This window comes from Agelaius tricolor, unplaced genomic scaffold (genome assembly GCF_023055355.1).
Source record: "Agelaius tricolor isolate 1412-34295 unplaced genomic scaffold, bAgeTri1.0.p SCAF_7, whole genome shotgun sequence".
In the NCBI taxonomy this organism is placed as follows: domain Eukaryota; kingdom Metazoa; phylum Chordata; class Aves; order Passeriformes; family Icteridae; genus Agelaius; species Agelaius tricolor.
The window spans coordinates 34502531-34528383 of NW_027269267.1; the positions used below are offsets into that span (position 1 = coordinate 34502531).

The following is a 25853-nucleotide window of genomic DNA, read 5'->3' on the forward strand; positions in this document are numbered from 1 at the left end:
TAACTGCAGTGAATTAGAATAGAATCACAAAATCACTTCGTTTGGTAAAAGGTCTTTAAGATGGAGTCCAGCTGTTAACCCAGCACTGCCAACTCCATCACTAAACTACATCCCTGAGCACCACATCTACACATCTTTTAAATACCTCCAGGCATGGTGGCTCCACTACTTCTCTGGACAACCCATTGAGCCAATTTATTTTGTACCAGTCACCCATGTTAAATATTATGCTCTTCCACAAATTTGATTCATAGACTGAAAGAATGGTATAAGGCTTCCTTCTTAAAGAAAAAAAAAAAGCTTCTATGCACCTTTAGTAACCTCAGCTCTGGTCCTGTAAATGTCAAGGAGGGCCTCTCCTCCTTCTGTTGCTACCTAGTGGCATACATACAAATGAAAAAGCTTTACTATTAGTGTAACTTCTGTATGTATAGATATACTTTATTGTCCACTACTCCTTCTGGACTTCACAAAATTTCTATGACCCTGCTTCAGGGCAAATGTCCTTGGCTGTCATCCCACACTATCTGTACCCTTTCTAGTGGAACATTTAAAATGGTGTTTGCATTTAGATCTGGTGGCTCCTCCAGTACAGCTGGTTTTACCCTTTCTCTCTCCTTTTCTGGTAGCCACTAACATTTCACAAGCAAAGCATGCCTCTGTGTAGAAAATCCTTGCATGTATAAATGTGGTTGCAGCAAATGTGTATGAATTTCCTTTCTTTGACCCTTTAAAGCATCCCATAGTTTCCCAGGAATCGTGTGTTGAAAAAAAATCAGTCTTTTGAGTTTTTCTGATGTTTAATTTCTGCCACATTGGTCAAAGGTTTATGTTTTAGCAGCTAGTCCATATTGGACTGGAGTATATAGCCAGTTCTGGAGGAAAAATACTACAGTATAATGTACACTGTTCCAGATATATACCTGGATTTTTCTCTTTGGCTCATTTAGCAGAGCACATTTTGTTCCCTGAAAATCTGTGCTCTCCTTTGGTTTTTAGCAAGGTTTGAGGAGCATTGTATTGCAGTGACCTTTCCACATGGTGCTGCAGGGCTCAGGCACCTTGGCTCATCCCAGGGAGACATCCTGCTACTGCCTATGGAGCTGCTGGTTCAAGTGGCCTCCTCTATTCTGTCAGGATGTCCAGCTACTGGCCCTCCCAGCCAGCCACACAGTGAAGCCCAAGAGGCCCCACCAGGTCTCTCCTGGGCAGAGCTTATCCTGCCTGCAGCCTCTGCTATGGCACCTCCACAGAGCAGGAGCAAAGGCTTCCCAAGCCACAGGCCCTTGCCAGTGGGAGGATGCTTTTGCTCAACAATGGGCCTTTATAAACATCTCCCTTCCAAGCTCGGTCGCACTCCCAAGGGACGGTGCTGGGCCATGACCTGGGCACCTCTCCCCTCCTCACAGAGGATCATTGTGCAGCTGTTCCCTCATTTCCTTTGTGGAAAGGCACCTCACGATCCCACACAAGACCCCATCTTTTCTCGCTTCCCGTTCTCTCTCTCGCCATCCTTTCAGTGTAGGAAAATACATTCCCATGCTTAGGTACTCCAAGTGTTTGCCGTGTTCCACAGGCCGGGATGATCTTCTCAAAACAGCGAGCTGACCGCTCCGGGTATTGGCATGTAAATTAATGTGCTGACCCCGCAGGGAACCCATCCAAGCTGCAGGCTCTGTCCCGAGTTTCAGGATGTCGGCGGTTTGAAACTCTGGGCTCTGTTCTGCATCTCAATGATGGAAACCACTTCAAATTCACCATGGCATAAACAGGGCTGCCCTATCAAAAGTTGTTTTTCTACTTTTCTCCTGTAACAGCAGTCTGGCATTTAAAGCATATGCTCCATTCTTGTGGGTTGTTTTTTTTCCTTACTTTTGTGTAGCTACAACAGTGTAAACACCTATGCTAAAAGTGCAAAGATGAGATATTTTTGTGTATATAATTTAAATTAATTGTAGTGTACACAAAACTGCATTGTAAGGACCCTCCATGCTTGAGTGGGATTTTGAGAAGCCATCTAGTCTCTTGCCTTTCTCTAAGACAAGAATAACTGTAGCATCCATGATAGTTTGAACAAGTTTTCAAGAGTTCCAGTTTTCAAGGATTCCACACTGTTAATTCATTTTCAGCAAAGACACCTCGGTAGGCACTCACGACTAAGATGCTAGAGGTATTGCAATGTTCTTCTGAAACATCAGTGTGTTGCTCAATAACACTCAAAAAGGCATGGGAGAATGGAGTGTGAACAAAGGAGGAGGCATGGTTTTTCTCCCTGTATAAATTCATGGTTTGTCTGTTCTTAAATGTTTCATGTATAGTTTCCCTATGTCAGAAAACCATAGGAGAATCAGTAAAGAGTGCTGCTTGGTTTCTTAAATATATGTAGATTCATCAGCCATCAAGAGGGTAAACACTGGAAAAGTGTCTGGTGGCACTGAGGAGATGCACAGAGCCCCCTGAGTCAGGAAGATGAAGCAAGCAGGCATCAGGGAAAGACCCCACAGTGATCTGGCCTCATGCACACACGTGGAGTCACTGCCTGGGGCTGCCTTCCGTGCTGCTGCTGCCATTGCTGACACAAAAACAGGCGTGAGAGCTCACAGGAGAAAAGGCCTTTACACAGCACAACACTCAGTGCTCATCACTTTGACTTGGGGAGGGTCTGGACCCACCTCTGGAAATGCATCAATGTTGTCTTGCCCTGTTCTTGTGCTGTGATGCTGAGGTATCTTGTTGTTGACCACCCTAAGATAGAGGGCACTTAGCCCTCAAGATTTTTTGGGGTCATTTGTTATGGTTGTTCTTATGCCTCTCTGTTCTTACAATTAGAAAGCTGTTTCTATCCATGTTAATGATTCTGTACAAAAAATTTTGGCTGGCTACGTGTTCATGTATGCAGAGAATCAACTCTCTCTTCTTAAAACCTTTGCCCATATTTGTAGGTGATTATGCCCCATCTCATCAGCTCCTATTTAAGCTTCTGCTGGTTCATTCTTGGCCAAAGTAAAACAGTTCTGGACTCGGTGCTCTGCCCTGAGCTCTTTCTAAATAGTTTTGTAGTCCACAGGTTTCTGAATTGAGGTCCCAAGATTTCAGTGAAACTTGTACAACGTGACTTAATATTAGGACAAAACAGTCAATACTTACATAATTTTCTCTTGAGGTGACAGCTTTCCCCTCCTTCCACTCAACTCAGTTTGTCCACATGCACTGAACTTCTGGTTGTGTCATCCACCTTTTCTTGTCCTGATGTGCTGGCAATCCCCTCCTGTCTCTGCACTCTCCAGAAATTTGGCCTGTTAATCAGTCTAATGTTGTGTTCCACATGTGTTCTGCATTCCATCCCCGTCATCTTTTTGCATGTGGTGGTTTTATCTGTTTGTCACTTTGAGACCTTTTAAAAGGTCTCACGTTGGGAATTAAACTCTGTAAGCAATAAAAACTAATCTAATGCATTTTCTCTATGCAGTACAGTTGAAAGTTATTTGGAATGTTTTTCAAACAGACAAAAGGCAAATGTTTTTGATGACAGAGGGGTACAAAGCACGTGGGCAGTGCTGCGATTGATGCCTGTCCCAAGGGCATCCTCAATCTGCCTCCTGGCAGAGATGCACAAGATACTCCAGTTTAAGCACAGAAGTGTTGCTTTGGGGATGTGAGTTATCCAAGGAAGAAATGAAAAGAATCTGCAAAGAAGTTTAAGTGGAGTTTCAGGTAGTGCCCAGTAGCCCCAGCATGGCCCTGGTTACTCCAATACTCTTGTTTGTTTTCACAAACCAGCGCCTCGGTTTCGGAGCGGGTGACTGCTGCGAGGAGACCATAACCTCTTGATTTCAAAGGAGCCATCGTTTCTCTGGTGCCTCTGTGGTTAATGTAAGAAAGGTGTCTTGCCATAAACTTTTTCCGAGGTATTCAGCAAGGTTGGGAAGGGGTCGGCCCAGGCAGGAAGCCCTTGTCTGTGCTATAAAGAAAATAGCAAGCAACAAAATGAAAGCATCAAAGGACCAACAGGATGCGGTCCCAGGAGTCCTCTCTGGCATGTTAGTCCTTCTTGAAAGTTAGCATTGAGTGAAGAGTGACCTTAAAACTCCCTTCATTCAAACAGACTGGGCTCAAGTTTAAAGTTCAAGGCATTTTGTTTTTTCACCTGTTTCCTACAGTTTTTAAGAAACTTCTGAAGAATTAATGTGTAACTATATCTGGTCACAGAGCCAATGCAGAGAATTTTTCTCAAGGGAAAATAATGTTACTGTATGGAGTGAGAGAAATGGATACTTTCTGAGTTAGGTTTTATTTTGTTGAAATTTCTTCTCCCAAACCCACTGAGAGCATGATTGCAAACAGCCCTGGAGCCAGTGTAATGCACAGCTCTGAAGCCATGCTTCATTTTTAAAAGAAGCTGGTAGGGTCCTCTAATTGTCTGAATTGTGGTAAAAAAAAAAAAAAAAAAAAAAAAAAAGGTGGTTTTTGCCAAAGCTGCTGCTGCCACTTGGGGAGCAAGGTCTTGTTTTGGGCACAACTTGGGAGCAAAGAGCCTGGTTGCAGCTTCATCTGCGAGTGCAGGGGGAGTGAGCCAGCGACTGGCCCCATGGCCACCCACCCTTCTCTCACCCTGCTGGAGCTGTGAGGTGAGGGTGGATGTGGATCCAGTGTCATCATGTGGATCATGTGGATACAGTGTCTTTGAAAAACCAAAGCCCTGACCCAGAGCTCCATTGGTGGGTGAGGGTGGATGTGGATACAGTGCTGCTGCCCTACCAGCACTAATGGTGAGCAGCACCCGGGCTCCTGGCTAGCACCAGTTGTGAGCCACTTTTCACCCAGCACCACCTACCTGTGTGATGCTGAAACAGTTCCTGTATTTTCTGATCTTTGCATCTTGCCTGATGAAGCCACTAGTTACAGATCCCACAAGCAATCTGGCAGGTCATCTTTCACAGTTAAAAGAAATAGTTTGCCAAGATGAAGTACAAATTTCACTCGTGTTTCTCCATGCCATTAAATTTTCATGATTCTGGTATGAATATTTCATGAAAGTACTTTCTGAATGGGTTTGTTTTGTCCTGGCAGCTAATATTCAGTATAAGTCTGGGCAGGTTATGTTTGGTTTTTGGTGGGTTTTCTTTTCCTCTCAGGTGGTTTAGTGAAGGTAAGAAGTGTCAAACTGGATTAAGTGAGAAAAGGCAACTTCTGTAACTCTTTTCAGCTGCTTAGTGGAAGCAGTGTGAAATGACCCTCAAATACAATTCTGCTCTGTGCTCTCCTGCCACAAGGTGGCTAAAACTCTTTTAAAAGCCCAGGATTTGCGAGTGCTTTAAGTGATGCTAATACATCTACAGCCTTTCTGCAGTGCAACACACGGTACACTGGAGACCAGATTTATTGTGCAGCAAATTGTGTATGTCTTATTTATATGGAGCAGTGATCAAGAAATGTTATTACCAAGTTTATTTCAATCCTTCCTTGGCTGGAGGGCTGGGGTTTGCTTTGTTGTTGGTTTTTTTTTTAATAGAAGGAGAAGTGATTTTCTCAGCCCATCCAGTGTGAGTGACAGGCCACTGTGGGGCACAGAAGTGCCACAGGGAGCTGTGGCTGAAACTTCAGCTTCCCACTCCATCTCTGTTTGTACTGCCTGCTGAATCAATCTGCTCAAAGGCTAAATCAGAAACACTTGCCCAAACCTGGGTTAGCAAGCTCCTTTGTTGCTGTTGAATTCTGCACTGGGATGATGGGTGCCTTTCTTTAAGTGGGTGATGTTTCCCAACAGCCAGTTGCTGTGCCATCAGAAACAGGGAAGTTGTTTTCACCAGTTTCAGGAAATGGTGACACTCCTCTCTGTGAACTTTTTGGAAGCTTATCTCCAGCTGTACAGTAGGGACAGGGCTTTTGTTTAATGGAAACGAAGCGTACCTTTTCCTTACAGATGCACCACTCACTATAGAGCTTTTTATGTGCGTTTTAGGTTTCCCTTTTTATTTTTTAACTTATTAACTCTGACAAGTAACCTCTTGGTTGTGAACAATTTAATTCACAATTCATTTTTCTGATTCAAAGTGAACACGAGTGCCCTAATCCCCTAATGGGAATTAATTGCATGTTTCAATGCTTAACTCTGATCCTTTCTCAATCCCCACTGGGACAAGTTTCTTCCTGAAGGATCTGTGTTTGTTATTCAAAACACAATCTGAAAGGTAATGATTTTTCTTATAAAAGAGACTTGGGCCGACTGAATATTAATGCTCTTTTTATTGTGAGGGAACGAGCTGCATCCAAGAAAAAAGCTCATTTATGTAATGAAGGATAAATTACTCTGAAGTATATCTGATAGAATACAGGGAAAAAATCAGTGCATTCTTATTCCCCTAAGTGAAAGCAGTTTGCCAGTAAATGAAGGCACACACTGTTTTTGCTTGGAAAGCTGTATTTTGATACAGAGAAAAGCTGTTTGCTTCACCAAAGGGGAAATTGCTTGGCTACTGAGGATTTTTAAATGACACTGTTCTTGGCCAGCAACATACCCTTTAGGATAACTGACCAAACCTAACAGTTTACTAAAATAAGAGTAAATTGCAGAAAATAGTTTAAATTTCTACTTCCAGTTTGCTTTTAAATATTTCTCAAACTTGAAATACATTATTTAATAACACTCTTTCCAAGAGGAGCTGCACAGGCTCCTCTGATGTTGGGTGTCTGGCCCAGCCAGATGACTGTGGATGAGGCAGGCTCTGCCCAGTCAGTGACCACAGGAAAAATGTGGGAAAACATCACAGTGCAAGAGCTGCCTCTACCCTACAGAAATGATGGAGGACAAACACAGCACAGTGTAAAAAAATAATGCAGGAACTATGAAGGTACCTTTTCCCTCCCGGTATGTTTCAGTAAAGCCAGTCTTTTACCCCATTCAAACCAATTTTGAGTGTTTCATGCTCACAGACACAACAAATGGTCAGTCAGGGTCTGTTTTCAAGAGGGGGCTCACAGATGTGCAGACCAGCTACTTGAGGTGATTTAACACTTGGGAGTGTCTCTCTGGGGAAGAGAGGAGGATTTACAGCTTTACCTGGTTTCTCTGCCAGCAGCCCTGGCTTCCAGTTTCTCCCTTGGCCCCACAGCTTGCTGTTCAGCATTTGTCTGTCACTCAGCAAGCAGGACCTTGGTGCTGACATTATTGCAAATGCACCAGCACATCCATGAGATGACTCCACACCAGGTTACACTTGCTTTTGGAGAGTCACTGACCATGACACCACACACTTGCTGCAGCACAGCTCCCATAACGGTGAGAGAGAGAAAAATCAAGAAAGATTTAGAGCTTTTCCTGGGGGTCAGGGATGTGTTGGCTGATGTTTGGGATTCCTTAGAGAATGTCATTTGGTTACAGCAAAGAACTGCAAAAGGCTGATTTTCTCCTTATCTCTGTTTTTCACTGATGCAGTTGTCTGAAAAGTTTCAAGATATTTGAATTGAGTATGATACTTAAATGTGGTACAGGACTACGAGACCACTTTTGCACGTGCCAGAACAGCCTTTTGTGTAGGCAGTGCCTTGGCAGGGCTGTGGCTCTCCAGGGCACTGGCCCTGTGGGTAATGAACCTCTTTGTCTTCCAGCTGCTTTTGCAAGTACCATGGCCCGTGTCTTCGTCTACGGCACGCTCAAGAAGGGCCAGCCCAACTACAAGCACATGATCAACACGGCCAAAGGCCTGGCGAAATTCCAAGGAAGGGGCCACACGGTGGAGAAGTACCCGCTGGTGATTGCAGGGAAATACAATATTCCTTACATGCTGAACATCCCGGGGACAGGCCACCACATTGCTGGGGAGATTTACTCTGTGGATGAGCAGATGCTGCAGTTCCTGGATGAGTTCGAAGGCTGCCCAGACATGTACCAGCGCACGCTGATGAGGATCCAGGTGGTGGAGTGGGAAGGGAAGGGCGGCGCGGGCGAGGCGCGGGCAGCGGCCGACGGCGTGCTGGAGTGCTTCGTGTACAGCACGGCCACCTTCCCTCCCGAGTGGGTCGGGCTCCCCTACTATGACAGTTACGACTCCTCGGGGAAGCACGGCCTCTCCTACGTCCTACGGGAAAGCCGGGAATAGGGACGGGAGGTGCCGCGGCCTGGCCGCAGCCATAGTGCTAAGCAGGTGTTGCTCGGTAACCTTTCCAGGAAAGCTGTAATGCCTTGTTATTAAAATGCAGGTGCTCTCATAACCTTCCCAACCCAGGAGCCTTGGCGCTAGTGTTGAAGTCCTGTAGGCCCAGAGCTGCAGACTCCTCCCCAGGCAGGCAGTGTCGTCCTGGCCCCCCCAGCCTGCTGCAGGTAACTGGGTTTGCACCAGGTGTAAAATAACTCTATGTGCACATCAGGTCTGGGGTCTAACTATTCCCTCAACTTCCCCCTTTGCCTTGGTGCATAATAATGGAGGTCAGTGAAAGGCAGAGGAACGGATTCAATTTTTTTTCCCTGAATTGACAAAATTTGAAACTGATTTAAATGTCTGCAAAGTAAAGCACAACTCCTATTGAATATTGACTTGTAATGGGTTTAGTGGGCTACTGCATGTAAACAGGGAAAGCTGATCAGATAACTTGGTGCTTCTAGACAAATAGGAAATTGCTGGAGAAAATGTAAAGATTATTCTTAAAGATTATTCATTGCAATGGATTTTTTTCTGAACTGGAAAGGTGTATTTTTAAACCATGTTTAGTTTTAAAAGGCACTGTCAAGAAATATTGAGAGAATAGAAGAGAATTACATTTAAAACTGTATTTTTAATTTTATATTCTAAGCACTTTGGGTTCTGCCTCTGTTCACTGCGTGACTGTAGGATTTGGGGTGTGTGTGTCTGTGTGCCTGTGTCTGTATGTGTGTGTGTGCGTGTGTGTCTGTTTTGGGGGCTGTTAGGGACCAGAAAAAGCAAATCTACACTGGAGCCACCGTGAGCACTTACTGTCAAGGTGACTTTTTGCCAAGCATTTTAATACAGAACTTCCAACCATATGCAAACTGAGTTTCCTAAGGGGGGGGGGGAAATTGTATATGCATTATAAAAATATCCAAAGGACCTGTATTGTGATTATTGCAACATTTAAATTGGGAAAAATATATGTAAAGAAGACTGTTGTCCCCCTGACCCAAGCAATTGTGCTGGTTTCTGTACATTCTGGAAAAATCATGGCTTTCTGTTGTTACACTCCTGTTCCTTATATTTTTCTTCAGCTGCAGTGTTTGGTACAGATAGATTGTAAAGCTGCCAGAGGGAGGGGAGCAGGCATTGTATGCCATGCAGTGAGCCAAAGTACCATCAAATGCAGCAAGGATACAATTGAGAACAATATTGTACTTTTGCTTCACTGCCAGTAGCCCTGTGATGGCCAGAGGAGATCCGGGGTAGGGAATCAGCCTAAACTTTAGCAGTAGTAGGCACTGCTGCATCTCATTTAGAAAAGCTTCCATGTTGCTGCAATAAGCAAAACAAGTAACTTGCTGGTAGAATACTTGTGTCTCTTTACAGTACTTGTCTCTTTAGAGCAACCTGCAGAGACTGAACTGTGCTCCTTTGGAAAGGGGTAAGATGGCAGTAAGGAAACTTGGGAGGAGATCTGCAGGGTGCCTGCCTCAGTTTCTCCAACTGCAAAAGCATTAATTTTCCTGAAAGGCAGGTACTATCCAAACACTCTCCTTCCTCATCTTGATGAGTTTTATAAACTAATTCTCTAAGCAGATCCCTGGACTACATATTCCCCCTCAGCCATGTGATGTAGTTAATTAGCAGTGTCTCAATAACAGGAAGAATGCCTCTTCAGTCAGAAGTTCCAAGCAGAATCAAACTTTCCTGGTTGAACATGAGTCACCAGCCCTGTCACCAACTGTTTTCATCCTTCACCTTCTAGTAAAGGGCCAAGGCACCTCTGGCCAAAGGGTTTCTTTCTGGGAAGTAGCAGGACTCTGCACATCCTGGGCAAGAAAATGAGAGCAGGGCTGCTCCACTCTGGGGCAGTGGTCAAGGTCCCTTTGTCTCCCTTTCCTGTAAGCATTCAGGAGGAGGCCTGGTCTGAGGGACAGCATGTGCTCTTAGCAGTACCTTGGGGCAGCTAAAGACCTCTGAGAACAGTGCCAGCTCCTGTAAAGGCATCCAGTAATCAGTATCAAGAAGATAGGGGTGGGGAAATTGAGTATGGAGTTTGAAGATAAGAAGACAATTCCCTTACAATTTTAAATGAAAATACATGACAAATATCTGCACTAGCAAAATAAAGCCTCTAAGCTGTAATTTAAATCTAATCTATGCAAAGCAGTAAAAATATAATAATATAGAAGTATTTAAAATATAAGTAATTATATAATAATTTATTATTAGTTAATAAGTAATAATTCAATAAATATATATCCCAATTCAAAATAAATCTGATCAGAATTTAAGCCATTGGTGGTACTTGTGCAGCCCTTATACAGAGTAAAGGAGAACTGCTCAGTTTGCTCAGTGGTTAATTTTTCATTCTTGCCAGCCATTCTGTACAGCCTGGCTGGGGCCTCAAACCAGAGACATTGCTGTGGAGAAGACAAATCAGATTTTGGCTTTTGTTGTGTTTTCTTTTTTTAAAGAAAAGAGGCTTTTCCTGTTTCAAAGCAGAAATGGTATTTTATTGATTTTATTTGATCCTGAAAAATCAAAGCATTACAAAGGTTATGTACAAGTATTTCTGGAAGTAAAAATCTGGGATCTGTTGCCAAGATTTAACATCTGTGTTTGCTGTCTTAACCACTGATACAGTAAATATGCCTGTATAAAGTCTTGTGCATAGTACTGTCTGTTTTCTGTGTTGAATTGTCTTAATGTTACTTTACAGATAAAAATAATAAAGGCTTAGTTAATTCAACAGTGTGGAGGCAACCTTTCATTCCAGTTCCACCAGCAGATCTTCTTCTCCCACGGTGTCCCCAGCTTTGCAGTGCACAGCTTTTACCTAGGGTACAGAAACAGCAGAATGTAAACCCTTCCTCAATAGCCTGGTGAGATAAATGGCTTGGCTGATGTGGTTTGTATTGCACAGAGCACTCTGTCTGCATGCACAGGGTGGTGGCCACTGTGCAGCCTGAGGACACCCCAGGGACACAGATCCACCTGTGCTGCCAGGGCCTCAAGGTGTTGAGCGCTCGACCTCCAGTGCTCAGAGCCCAGCTGAGTTTTGAGGACCAGTGCTTGATAAATGGTGTCCAACCCCCATCATGGTATTCAGACACCTACCACTAGGTTTGCTTGCAACAGAGGTGCTTGAAGACCTGAACATCAGCTAGAGATGCCACTTTTTAAAATGAAAATGCACCTTTTTTCACCTGGTTGCATTGCTGTTTATTTATTTTAAATAGAGGACAGGCTGATTCTTCAATACTCATGTTGGGATGTTGCAATGAAATATTCCACCATTTCTTTAATTACAGTTTTCAAAGATAGCAGAATCTTGGAACTGCAGCCGTGAAGTGGGTTTGGTTTCTCTCTATCTCCAAAGAGTTGGGATAGATGATTCAAATCTGAATTGGGATCCTTTAACATAACTGAACTTGGCAAAGGGCTATCACTGTCAAAATAAGTGCAACTATATCTGTAGATGAATATGCCATGCATATTCCTGAATTTTAAAACACAAATATCTTACACTAGTCCCTCACTTCCGCTATAAAAGGCTGCAACATGTTTGAATTCCCTTTCAGCACATGAAGCAATAGAAAATATTTGAAGCTTGTTTCAAGTACTGAGCTTGTTTCCAGTATTAATTCAGAGCTCGCACTGACATGCCCAAATCCTTGTTCAGCAGATAGCTCATTTTAATCACCCAAACACTACCCTGGGCTCCTGAAGGAAATGCACACCAAGTACCAGGCCATGATGAACACATGTTGCCCACATCCATGTTTGACAGTCTGAGGCCACAAGAGCTGTGAGCAGATCTCTGTAGCACAGGCACACTCACAGCACTGCTCCAGAAATGATGCTGAGCACGGGCAAAGACAGCGTGACACGTACAAACAGGGGCTTTATTTCTAAATCAGTAGCTGGGCAGCATACCCAACTGCTGAGCCTCAATCTTCTAGGAGATGAAAGCAGTGTGAAAAACATTCTACCCCTTGCTTTTCTTTTTCTACAAAGCCAAGGTTCAGCAAACATCAGAGTTAACCAGTGTTTCGAACTCCCCAGCAACTTCTGCCGTGCAGTGGGGCCGGCTCCCTGTGCTGACCCAGGCGCAGCTGTCCTGGAGAAGACAGGAGGCTCGCCAGCTCATCTCCAGCTTTCCCTCATTTTTAAGCCACCTGCAGCTGGAGTAAACTCAAAGTAGATAAAAACAAGCCACCTTTCTCACAATTCCAAACAGGAAGATGGGGTTTGATACAGAAAAGGAATTCAAGTCAGGAATGAAAATGGGAACGTCCTCCAGCTGAAGACAAATGAACTGAGTTTCAAAACACAGTTTCAAAGCATCAAAACATGGACTAACAGCCTGTGCCAAACATCCCATTCCTGCGGAGAGGCCAAGTTATTTTAGCACTCAGAGCCATGACTTTGCACTGCAGTACAGGATGAATTCTGTTTAGCAGCTTCATTTCTACACAACCCAAAACCTTTGTGCTTATTCAAATTCTTAACATTTTAAAGGTCAAATAATGCACTTGCTATTAAAATGGGTGCACCAAGGGGACATTGCAAGGCACACAGGAGGCCTCCTGAATGGCCTGAGCACCTTTCACATCCTACCTTGGAGGATTAATAAACCAAACAGGTTTTATGTGGCATCTGTACTGAGTGAGTTGGAAATATTTATTATTAGGAGAAGTACAAGCAGGATGGTAAGGAACAGACCCATGGAGTGCAGAACACCTTGGTGGAAAAGGGAAGGTTAAAGTGAAAAATAAATGGGGTGGGTGGGAGAGGGAATGGCATTTTAATTACAAGTTAAAATCAGTGGATGCAAAGAGCAGCAGTAAGGGGGTTAATAACAGCAGATGAAAAACTAAATGCTTGGAAATATTAATCAAGTAAGAAAATAAATTATGTAGAAATTAATGCATGAAATAAAATAATAAAGTGGCAATGTTAGAGCAAAAGGAACGGAAACATACTCCTTCCCTCAGTATTTTTTTCTCTTGAGACCCAATTTTGCACTGGATGCACTGGAAGAGGCAAGTCTGAGACCCAGCCTGGGTGACAATTTTAGAGCTGTGCCAAAAAAGCCTTTCTTGTAAACACACAAACAGTCCTTGGCATTGAGAGCCATCCTGAGATCTCAGCGAACCTTGCCAGTGGCAAACCCCGTCCCTGCCTGCAGTCAGGCTCCCTGCTGCCTCCGTGTGGGCTGAGGGCTCCTGCCCTGGGGTTTGTGCCTCAGAGAGAGCAGAGGGGCTTCACCCCAGGAGAGATGGGCTTGGGCAGGTTAGGAAATAGCAATGGAGGAGAATATGTGACACAGATCCACACTGTGCTCTCCCATTGGAAAGGATGGATCTGGGGCCCACATCTTGGTGATGGTTTCAGGCTGTGAATTATAATCTAGCACAGGGATGCTCTGAAGTCCCAACTTAAGGTTTGGCAGTCCTCAGACCAACTCAGGTTTAGGGCATGCTCTTGTTACAACCAGTTCCCTGCCCAGAGTGCTGGTTTTAGCACGTCCTACACTGCAACAAGTCCCAGCTCCAGTGCTGCAGTGCTGATCCCTCAGGAGCAGGATAGGCTAATGCCTAGCCTTGCAAAGCTTAACAAATGGGCAGATGCAGGCTTGATACTTAACAGTCACAATAATAAAATAAAATTGCTGTTTTCTCCCGCCTGCAAAAGCACTTTCTATGCCTTGTTCTGGGTGGGTTTTTTAAATGACAAATTATTTGCCATTAAATAATTAACTGGCAAAGAGATCTCTCTTTTTTTTCTGGAAAGATGAAATTTGGAGAAATGGTCTGCAACACCTTTCAATTCATCTTGGCATTGTAACATCACAGAAAACAAATAATTTAGGAGAAAGAGCTATATGAATTTCCAAAGCCAGTAAAACTATTTCCTGCTGTGCTATCTAAGGCTCGGAACTACTTAACAGCATTCACAGCAGATGCAAATGTTACAAAATTAAAGACACCTCACTTTGAAAGACTTACAACAATCAGACTTAATTCCTTAACAACCAGAATCCTCCTTTTTTCCTTTTAAAATTCTATCCTGTTGACAAGTTGCATATGGTTTTAAGTGACCTAAGGTGGCTTACCTTGCCTGTTTTAGCAGCAATCATACTGTTCTGCATTTTCATTGCTTCAATTACACAAATCTCTTGACCTTCCGAAACCTGATGAAATTCAAGCAGTACAAAATGAGAATAGAGGATTCAAAATGTTCTAAGTGTGATGATTCTTATGGAAAATAAAAGGATTATTTCATTAAATGCTATAAAGACTTTCATGACACAAGTCAAGTCAGCCAGTTACACAGTCACAACACAAATGACAATCACAAAATTGGCAGCAAAATAAGGGGGGGAAAAAATCAGTTGCTTAAAATTGTTACCCCAGGCAAACCTGAAAGGCTCCTCTCCCATCCCATCCATTCAGCTCCAGATTCCACAGTTCACACCACCACAGTTCAACATCAATTAAATGCAAAGCAAAATCTAATTTGTGCATTTTTGGCCAGGGAACTTCTGCTTTGCTTCCCTGGTGCAGGGCCCACAGATACTCATACTGATTCAGAAGCCAAAAGTTCCTTGGCAGGTGTCCGGGGCAGCTTGGGCTGGAAGGTCCAACAGTACCCAGTGGGCTGATGCTGAGGAGAATGTGTCACCTCTGCACATGGCAGCCTCTGATGGTGGCTGATGACTTTGGACTGACAGAAAGGAGCTCATCAGTGAGCAGCCACCAGCTCTCATCCACAGGGGAGGCACAGTGGAGACAAACTCATCACTTTCACCACAGCTCAGACCTCTTTATAGAAAACACTGAGGTTTCTCTTTCTGTTTGTGTCCTGCTAGCAGGCATGTGCAAGCTCAAGGTCACCAGGAACCCACTGGGCTGCTCTGCTGGGCTCCCTGTGCCTCCCAGTCAGATCCTCCCTCCAGTGGATCACTTAGACCACCTTGCACAGAGGAAACTGCTGCTCAAGGCTTGACAGTGGCTGTGGAGGCTGCCTAAACATGAGAAGCAAACAAGGGATTTGGAATTTACCCAGTGCAACCCAGGGATCAGCTGGTCATTCCCCAAAGACAATGCGTGCCAGGGAGGAAGGGTGCCAGGACCTACATGCCAGGATTTAGGACCTGTACACTCCTATGGGATGCCTGGTTCCAAGTGCCCACTGCAAGTCTTTTCATTGGACTCTTTTGCAGATGGAGTTTGCTATTTCCTCATTAGCTCAGCAAGTTTGGGAGGCTTTCACTCTGATGTCCAAGTTTCATGAAACAGGGTAATCTGAAACCTGCAGAAATCTGGTTTATGCACTGTTATATGTGCCAGTGCCAACAAAATGTTTGTTTATATACACACATATATACACATAGATATATTTCTCTAATTATATGTAAAATGAATAATACATATTTAAGAACAAGTGTGTGCCACTTTGGAGGAATATACTTACAGACAGATGTGAAGTCAGAGATCAAATGTACATTGAATGAAGAACTTTCCAAAACTTTAAGGAAACCTATTTTTTCACTAACTCACTAAAAAGCACTGCTATCTGCCTATGGATTCTGAGCAAAACAAAACAAAACAAAACAAAAACGATTGGATTAAAAGGCGCTTTCACACCCTTTCTCCAAAAGATTGGCATCAACAGTATGAGAGGTTTTGGAGGGTAAATATGGAAAGCATTTGCTATGGGAATATGGTGTACTAACTGGGTACAGAGAATAACCAAAACCCAACACTTACCCTGCAGAAATTCCATCCTGAGCTTCAGGCAAGCAGTTAAATCATTAGCAGGTGTCCAATTTGGTGAATAGAATCAAAGACTTGTGATTTCCCCTCTATTCCCTTTCCCTGTCTTTTGTCTCCTTCCTTCCACACCTGCTGCTCTGCCTGTACCTTGTCCCAGCAGCTCACTCCTCCTTTCCTTTCTTCTTCTCCTCTCCTTTTCCCTACCTCATTACTTTTCTTCCATCTGCTCTGAACTTTGCAAACATTTCTGAGGTTATGAGGAACCAATGAATATCTACTTTGGATTCAAAGAGAAGGAAAGAAAAGAGGCAAGAAAGTTTGTTGGAAGAGGGTTTTTTTAATAATGCTGTTATTAAAATAAGCATTTCAGAAACAATTTTGCCACCCTCTGGTTAAGCTCTGCTATCAGAGAGCCAAGAACACAGGCCTCTACAGGTTGCTGAAGATTGAGATGCTAAGGACACAGATCTAAATGCAGTGGCCTGATTACAAGACCACGAAACTCTCTCCTTGAGCAGTTACATTTAACTGTGACATGGCTTCATCAGGAGGATGGTGTGCAAATGAACCACTCAGCAGTTATCTAAAGAGAGTTCTGGAAACACATCTATGGGAAAAGTAGAGAATTGTCTCAGTAGATCGAAAGTGTGGTGCTAAAACGGCAGGAAGTGTTAGTGATTGCGGGATGGAAATGTCCCTTAATCTGAATTTCTTCTCAGTTTCCCCTCTTTCTCAAAAATAAAGTTTTTGTGTTTTATATAATGCATGCTGGGGTTGATGACAAAGGACAGTGTCTGGGAAGGAAATAACCCCCTCAACTCACAAAACTTATGGTCCAAGTATCCAGTTAACATCTAGTCCTACTAATTTGAAAGGAAGGAGGCACTTTCAGCAGGTACCACATGTGAAAATGCTGTGGCAATACTTCTGATGATGTGCAATTTGTTGAAAATTATCTTGGTGCAAGTGTCACTTAAGCACAGAAGTTTAATTACTGTTCTTATGTTAAACCTTTACAGCTCCACTCATTGTGTTGAAAAGCGACAAATCCTAAAATTAGGCACTTGTATCTCTCTTTCCTCTTTTTCAGTCTTTTGGGCATTGTCCAATTTCTTTCATTCTATAATTGCACATTTCATTTTGCCTGCTATTTAGCCTGCAAATGAAAACTGCAGAGATGTGTACAAGTTCTTGCCGTCTAACTTATTTAAGGATTTATCTGGACCATTTTTAATGCTGTATTTTCATTCTATAATTTATTTCTTTCAGTGGATGGCAAACCAGTGAAAACCACCATCTTTACATTTCCATTTAGAGAGGTCTCAGTGATGACCCAAATCTGTCAAAACAGGCAACTAAAATCAAACAAAAAAAATCTCATTTCTTTGAACCAAGTAAAGTTAAAAGGGCTCCTTTTCTTAAAACAAATTAATCGCAGGTATCTTTTCCACAGAGTTACACCACAGACAAATCGACCTTTACATTGCTTGGTATATCAAAATAAATGAGTGATTAACTGCTAGACCTGCAGCCTGCATTTTAGCAGTTTATTGCTGCATGGTGCGGTTCAAAGAGTGAAAAGTGAAAAAGAAACAGAAAAGAGAAAGAAAAAGAAGAAAAAAGATCCTTGAAGAGGAGGGTACTTAACATCTCGATGCTAATAACAATTGCAGTGTGGATTTGGGACCAGTCAATGGTGCTGTTTGAGTCACTCAGGGACTGCACGGTGGTTGTTCCCTCCGCTGGCCAAAAGGTTACACAGGACAGGGAAGTGTCTCCGGTCATTTCCCAACCAAGCAACTCCCGCCACAGGGTGGAAGCGGAATGTGGGAAGCAGCAAGGCCGACCTGCTCCCGTTGCACCTACGTGAGGAGCACAAAGACCATCCCCACTCAGAGCCAGGGCTCTCTGGAGCTCAGGAGCCCGAGAAGACGGCGCACAGCCGAGGGCATGGCTAGCACGGGATCTCTGTGAATATGGTGCACTTTCTGCGGACTTTGGTGCGTCACGGCATAAAGACTTAATGATTGTGACAGGACGTCTCCCATGTTAGGCTTACAAAATGGTCACAAGCCCCTCAAGTCTTTCTGATAAACCCAATGGGCGCTGATGCATTTCCCCGCTCTCTGTCTAATTGGTGTAAAGTTTGCAGACCTGAATCACGGATCTTTTATCCAGCTTGCTGCGTCCTCTCCTTTGACACGAGGTCAGGGTTCACATTCGCATCCGATTATCGGAGTGGCACTCATTAACCGGCAGCCTGCCTCGCACCAAAATGAGCTCCCTGGAAGGGGAACTCGGCCCATTTACTCAGCAGATTTCAGCATTTTAAGGAGGCCTGAATGTCACACAGTATTGCTACGTTTTGAGGAGTTTCAGACATCTCCAGCTGATGATTAATTGTGAGTGATGGGAAATAAAATCCAGTAAAGCCAGCTGCTTGCCATGGTCGGCAAAATTACTATAATGGATATAGGCTGCCAATTTTCCAGTTTTACTGGCAAGTCTTCCAAGTGTAATTAAGGGAAGTTATAAATGATATGGAAATCTATCAAGTCCCATTTATTTTCAGAGGACTCTTTCCCCTGAGACTTTTATCTTCAAGCTTATAGTTTGCTTTGTTGTGCTAATGATTTAAACCACTTCTTATTTCTGATTAAAGCCCCCAATATCCTTCACAAGAAGTTAGATCCACTTTATCCAGAAGGACTTAAAGAAACAGAAGCCTTTTTAAAGTTGTGTTTATAAGCCATGCTGAGCTCCCACTTCCTCTTTGGAGGCATAACAGAGCATCCTCCATCTTAGGCACCTCACTACCATCTGGATTTCCGCTTCTGACAAACTCTGGGGACTGGGAAAGATTCGGTGGGGGAGAAAGGAGAGAAAAGACTTTATTTATTAAAAAAATAAAATTAAAAAAACCCAACAACAACAAAACCCCAACTTGCCTCCCAATCCTAAATCCTCCAAAAACAAAGATTGTAGGTGCTGCTTAGACACCAGGCATTTAGCACAGAGTGGTGTTGCTCACTAATGTTGTTTGATTTGGAATAAAAGCATGAAAATGATGTGCAAAGGCCTAAAATTGGAGATGTAAAGGATGACTGCACAGTATTCCATTTCTCAATTTCATCCTTCAGAGCCACAAAATGGGGGTGATACAGTTACTGGATGAGATTTACAGTAACAGCTGTGGTCTTCCCACACAAGGGAGGACCTTCTAATGGGCTAAGGTCTGTTTTGAACAGACGGGGAGTAGCAAAACAAGGTTCCCTATTAAGGGTGTGCAGTAATATTCCTGATAAAGAAAATGAGTAGTGGTAGTCAGATTGCTTTAAAAGACCTAAATCTCTTTTCACTGTTAAAAAAAATACTAAAGCTATTTTAGAAAGTGCTAACTGCTAAATAAATGAAAGACTTGTAAATGTAAGGGTTTGTTTTTTCCTTAATCTCCTCCCCACAAACTGTAAAGAATGCATAGGAACCAGTGCCAGGGGCATATGGCTTTCTCCTGTGCTGAACATTCATACAAAAGACAGGTTCATCAGTCATTGGAGTATCTGGATAAAAAATTAGCTCCTGATGGATGGTATTTAGAGCTTACCTGCTGCTAGTACATTACCAGAGAAGCACAGGTTTTGAAACCCACATGACATTAGAAACTGCAGACCATGAAATACCCCACGTGCAGGCGCGCTCATAATGTACGCCAGGTTATACAAAATAAGAAATAAGCTATTTACACCCTCTGCCTAAAATTGGGCCCGCTGCAAGGAACCCTGGGTCAGCCCTACACAGGCCAATTAATGCACAGCATCTGCTGTATAGAAGCCGTGCATGAAGCACTTCCGAATGATTTCAGCAATTAAAAGAAAACTGTTTCCTGCCTGTTTTGACAGCAACTGTTTCAATGCAAGAGTGAGCACCAAATCATTGTGTGCAGCTGAAAAAATTAAGTCTCTTTTTTTTATCTTGTGAAAAGGAGGTGGGAGGGATGAAGATTTCTTACGGAATCGGATCGTTCTTTTGTTGTCCGACATTCTGTGTTTTTCTGCCAAATTAGACAGAAGGCTCCGAGGGTTTACGGGGCCCTCTACAGTATCACCTTCTGCTGCACTGTGGCTCCCTAAAAAGACGGATCAATATCAACCCTGCTGATTTGCCTACAAAAGTGAAAATCCCTCAATTACATTTTTAAGACCATTATATTTAGAACACAGGTGCTCTGATGCGGAACATTTTTAAGGCTCTTGGAGCTGAAGTGGAAAAAAACAATGACAGCCCAAAGCAAATACGAGCTTAGATTTGGTTAAAGTGAAGTGAGAGTTGTGTTTTATTGGTATCTCCTTCCTCATATTTGGGAAGACACCAGTAAACATCACTCACAATTTCCACTATTCTGCAGCTTAAGTCCCTGTTGAGCCTTTTAAGTGAAAAGGGACAATGCAAGATAGTGCCATATGAAAGAGAGTTATCCTCTCTTGTAGCCTTCTGCAAAATAACTGCAAACATGCACCTTGTTTGTGCTTGTGCAAAATCACTGAGCAGTGAGTTAACTATGCATTCACTATTTATGAAGATACAGGGAATTTTGTTTGTTTATTTGTTGTTTAAATTTAGTCCATGCTGGTATCATTCCCTTCCCAGATATTTTTCTCTCTGACTTATTGGCAATCTGGCAGCCAGCATCCAACAAGAAAACAAATCAAGAGGAATTGGATAAGCAACAATTGCAATTCCTTGGCATTGTCCATTACCATGTAAAATAATTAGTGCAAGTTTTCTCTTCTTTCCAAATTAACTTTGAAACCAGAGCTACAGAACTGCAAATATAATTAGCAGCAATTAATAGTACTTGACAAATCGTTACTAAACTTTTTTTGCCACACTCCTTTAAGGAATGAAGCTGAACACAGCACATCCCACATCTTCTGACCTCTGACTGAAGGTCACTGATGTCCCCCTGACAGCAATCAGCACTGGTCATTGCACTCCCACTTATCCAAAACACGCTGCCCCAACTGCCTCTGCCATCCCAGGGTGCTGGGCAAGTGATATTCAGGCAGAGCATTTCTGGGGCTATTCTACTGCTAACTCAGCCTAATCTGTACCAATCAACTTTTTTAGTAACAGCTAAAAAGTTGTTTATTACTTATATATTTATATGTATTTATATATTTATATGTATTTTACTTATATATTTATATATATATTATATGTATATTACTTTATATACATATAAAAAATTATATGAATTCTTCTCAAAGGATTGGTAACATTTTTCTCCTAGGACGAAACTCAAATAAGATTCACTAATTCTAACTTATCATAATAGGATTTCCTTCTTAATTACACTGTACTGGAACACAATTGCATAAAATATATAGTAAATTTTTTTTCAAGTCAAATATAAAAAATACATTATGAAATATGATTACAGTTAATTGTTTTTCAATGTAACTACAATTATTACTCATGGCCCTATGTAATAAGAATGGTGATCTATTTAATTCTTTTTTTCTGGATATTCTACAACCATGAACATTTCCTGTTTACCAACAGGGCTTTTTGGCCCAGAAGATAAACCCCAAGAAAACTGTCAAATACACAGAATCATAAAAACTGTGTAAGGTTTGTGACCATATTTTGTCAAGTTTGCAAATTCCTTTCAACTGACAAGTGGAGTTTATATTTGCTCTGAAGAACAGGAGCGAGGAAAGGAGGGAAAGGGAAAGAAAAAGGGGAGACAACAATAGAAAGAAAACATTCATACACAAGAGCAAAGTAGTATTTGAATTAAATAATATCTTACTAAATTATTGATACCATATTTATCCAAATGGAACATGAAACTTAAGCAAATATATTTTTTCTGTTTTATCCTGGATGTTGTTTCTCTGCTATAAATTCCAATTAGCATAAGATTTGAAAAGAGGTGGTTTTTTTATGATTTTGAGGACTGAATGGAAAATACAACTTTAAACAACACACAACTGCCTGATGGCAACAGGTAAGGTTAAAACATTACCTTTTCTTTCACATGAATGAATGAAGTAGTGACAAACAGAATTTAGAAAGCTCTTTTGTTTTGCTTTTTAGTAGTGAGCATTTCAGCAGTAGAGATCAAACAAAACATATTTTCCCATAGCAAAAACTTACCAAGGCTTGTGAGATGGAAAATCATGAATAAAGATTTTCTTAAAAACTATTCTTCTAAAGAATAACAAGAGGAATTGAAATAAAATGCATGCAGCTGAACTGAAAGATGAATGCAGTTTAAAACTTTTTTCTTTAATTACTTTTAAAAGGTGGAAACACAGTAGTGTCTTTCCGAAGTTATACAACTAAAAAAGCAGCCTTCAAGTTACCCAATTTTGAAATTACTGAGACAATTAGCATCTACATTTAACAGCTGACATTTTGGTAGGAAAAAATTCATCCCATGCAGTATTAATGCCCATAGCTATACTAGCTGAAATCATAAGAAATTTTTATATGAGAAAAGTACATTTTAAAAATTGCTTGAATGGTGATAACTTACAAAAGTGGAGTAATTTTAATCTACTGGAAAGAGAAGCAATTTATAAACTTTGGTGAAAATAATTAATTGTCCTCTTCTTTTGGCTGTAGTCCTCAAAGACTCAGTAGCATTGGGGTGTTCACCCAAGGGTGCTTTCCTTTTACATATTTAAGTGTGGGGGGAATTATTAAAGTGATTTAGGCTGACAGGTATTAGGCATTAACTTATTGACCAATGTTCAGCTTACTAACAACACCTGTCCTGGCTAATGTCACTAAAAAGGAAAAACAACCAACAGAAACATACAGCTAAAAGAAAAACACCTTCATATTCCTGACAGACAGAAAACTGAAAAAGCAAAAGCTATGTTCAAAGGTGAAAATATAGCAAAGGCTGCAAGGCAATCAGGACAGCTAAGATCTTTCTTTGATGCTGTGGACAGTTCAGACTACCAAATTTGGAATCAGTAGTGGGAACATTTTTGGTGTGTTTGCTTTAGGAGCAACAACACTGCTTTACCTGGGCAACCATTAGGACTTCAAGAGCTCTCCCCTCTCCTGCACTTTCAGTGCACAGAATCCTACATGCACAAAAACCACACCAAACAACTCAACACAAAGAAAAAGTATTTTCAAGTGCCCACCCAAGTCCTGCCCTCTGAGTAAATAAAGGAATTTGTGCAGCTTTAGTAGTTTTTATGGTGCTGTCTTTGTGGTAGCTATGGTGAGATTAGAACTATGTGCAGTGCCATCTCTACCCTCTGGCATAAAAATCCTACTGTGTGCTACCAGGGCTGGCTTGTGCTGCCACCAGGGTTATTGAAAACAGAGTGAATTACTTGCCTGGACTCTTGAAGTCCAGTAGTTTCTCTGGCCTATGGCACCATGAGGAACCAAAAAGTAATTAATTTTCCCAAGTACAAATTTCATCCTAATGCATACAATCATAAACAACTACTTAGAAAACAAATATGCAAACATTCCCCAATAAGGGATATATTTCCTATATTAATGGGACTGCATTATGAGGAATGTAATCTAAATTTAAATCTTCTTTCCCTAAATAATATTAACCTTCTTTCTAGCCAGCTAGATTTCTGTTTCATTGTTTATGTTGCTTTCTGCTTCTGAGTGCCTTCAATGTGCTTCCAGGAATAACTGAGTGACAACTAATCACAGTCTTCTGATCACATGAAGGAAAATAAAGAAAGCAGAAAGTAACTAAAAACCTAAAGAAATTGGCAGCATCACAAGTTTCTGCTTCTCTCTAAATGACAAACAGCACTTCCCCACTGTGTTACTAAAATCTACAGATCATCTTACAGACAAAAGAAAATAAATTCCTTGCATATGCAATATCTTTTGGCAAAAAATGAATTGAAAACTGCTTATCAGACCAGCTGGATAGAGGATGCTCATGCAATCTTCTATCAGGCTTCACCAGACCAAAGTATTTCTCAGCAACAGCAGCCGAAAGAGAACACTATGCTTCAAGTAAAAACAATGACACATCGAGTGGGGAACACTAACCCAGGGATCAGCACTGCCCCCTCGTTTGGCTGCAGAAACACAAACACAAACACCATGTGCTTTACCTGGCCGGGCGCGGTGCCCTGGAGCTGAACCGTGGGCAATAAGCACGGGTTTGCGCGCACGGCCAGGCACACGAGGGTGAGGTGACCCTCTCTCGGTGCTTTTTCACCATTTGTAAAGTTGCACCTGAAGGAGGGGGATGGCAGCTCAGCTCCCCGTGCCCCTGACGGCTCTGAGAGCATCTCTGTGAGCACAGGGACTGTGCTGCACTAACACTGTAGTGCCCAGCTCACAGCTCAGGCCAAGCAGCCTCAGAGCAGCTATAACCTGACAGCTTTATTGCTAGCAGCAGCAACACCTGAGGGGAAGGATGGACAACTACCTCACCTTCTCCCATTTTTCAGCTGTGCTGTTTTCACACACCATGCAAATCTGAGCTGCCAAACCCAGTGGCAAGCACACAGAATAGGAGCTACTTAAATTCCCATTTCTCCAGCGCACTAAAAAATCAGACTTTTCCCAAGCAGTGCAACAAAAAGAGCTGTATTTATCAAGGAGCTACAGTTCCCTGCCCATCATGCCTTCAGCAGCTGTAGTGGGTGAGCTGGTTTGTGACAGACAGCCAGGAAGAGTAATCTGAATCCCACCATCCCACTGCTTATTCAGAGCCCAGAGCTGATGTTACCCTCATTTGCTGGCTGCCTCGCTTTTTTTCTAACGTTTTGACACTAGTCCTGAAAAGGAAGGATTTAAGCTAAACCCTTTTCAGGAACGCAAATGTGTTTTGCAATTAAAGCCACACAATTAGCAATGACAAGCTCAGGTCAGCAGAACATAGATTATGCTGTTCAAATGCTCTGCCACTCAGTGCCTCCAGCAAAAAGCTGCAGGAGAGGAGAAGGGAAAAAAGAAATCTCACACACATTATTTAACAACTTGTGCTCTGATGCACAGCACCACTTGTAGATTTGTGGAGGGAGGTTCATTTATTTATTTACTTAAAATCCCTTAGGATCTGGCCTCCTTCTCCACTGATTATATTCTTTCAAGACAACAAGAACTATTCTTCAGGGCAAGAAGACTGGAAACATTTAGAATTAACTTCTCAAAAATAAATATTAAACAAATGTTTAAAGTCTTAAAATCCTTGACTTAAAAATGTTTCCCTTAATTCTTCACAAAAAGTATTTGCTTACAATCTTCCTCATTCAGCCACTTGTTTTGCCCTTGACAAAGAAAGCAGATTCCTCTGTCCATGTCATGACATAAAGAATATTTTAATTGAATACTGTTCTTTTGTTTTAACGTATCTAAACTGTGTGCATTTATGTATAGATCATAGACAAGAAAGCTAAGTGTAGAAGCTAAAAGAATTTCTAATTTCTTACCAGCTTAACTTAGATCTTTTTCCTCTGAAATGTCTTTATTTCATTACTACAAACATTGGCGCCTACAGATCTTTTATATTATAAAAGATCTTTTATATTATCTTTTATATCTTATGTCTTTTATCTTTTATAATATCTTTTATATTATCTTTTATATCTTATACATGATGACTCTGTTTTCACTGTACAGACAGAAATAACCATATATTTTAAAACCAAAGGTGGTATCATAGCAAAATGTAAGCAAATATACCACTTTGCCAGCATGATCGATGACTGTCACGTAATAAGCTCAATCCTGATTTTGAAATTCAGATCTTGATCCCATTTTTGAATCATCTTTCAAGAAAATCTAGGCTTCATTGCCATAAATTATGAACCCTGTGACTGAAGCTTCTGTTTGTACCTAAGTGCTACATATATAGCATCATTTACTGACGACAGTACTTTAAAATTAATATGCACAATCTGATTCAAATACTTCTGTGTCTGCTCTCACT

General features: G+C 41.9%; 2 protein-coding genes across 3 annotated transcripts in view; one reads left to right on the forward strand and one right to left on the reverse strand.

Annotated features, from left to right (window-relative positions):
- GGACT (gamma-glutamylamine cyclotransferase) overlaps positions 1–10881 on the forward strand; it is a 28520-nt gene extending 17639 nt beyond the window's left edge. For both annotated transcript variants that reach the window (XM_071430903.1, XM_071430902.1), the window contains one exon: positions 7609–10881. In XM_071430903.1, coding sequence (XP_071287004.1) covers positions 7626–8099 — 474 coding nt within the window. In that variant the 5' untranslated portion in view covers positions 7609–7625 and the 3' untranslated portion in view covers positions 8100–10881. The remainder of the gene's footprint in view (positions 1–7608) is intronic.
- The window catches only part of PCCA (propionyl-CoA carboxylase subunit alpha), a 272561-nt gene continuing 257345 nt past the window's right edge, over positions 10638–25853 (reverse strand). Inside the window, exons 23-24 of the mRNA XM_071430901.1 lie at positions 14251–14328; positions 10638–10968 (exon numbers count right to left, since the gene is read on the reverse strand). Of these exons, the coding sequence (XP_071287002.1) occupies positions 10900–10968; positions 14251–14328 (147 nt within the window). The 3' untranslated portion in view covers positions 10638–10899. The remainder of the gene's footprint in view (positions 10969–14250; positions 14329–25853) is intronic.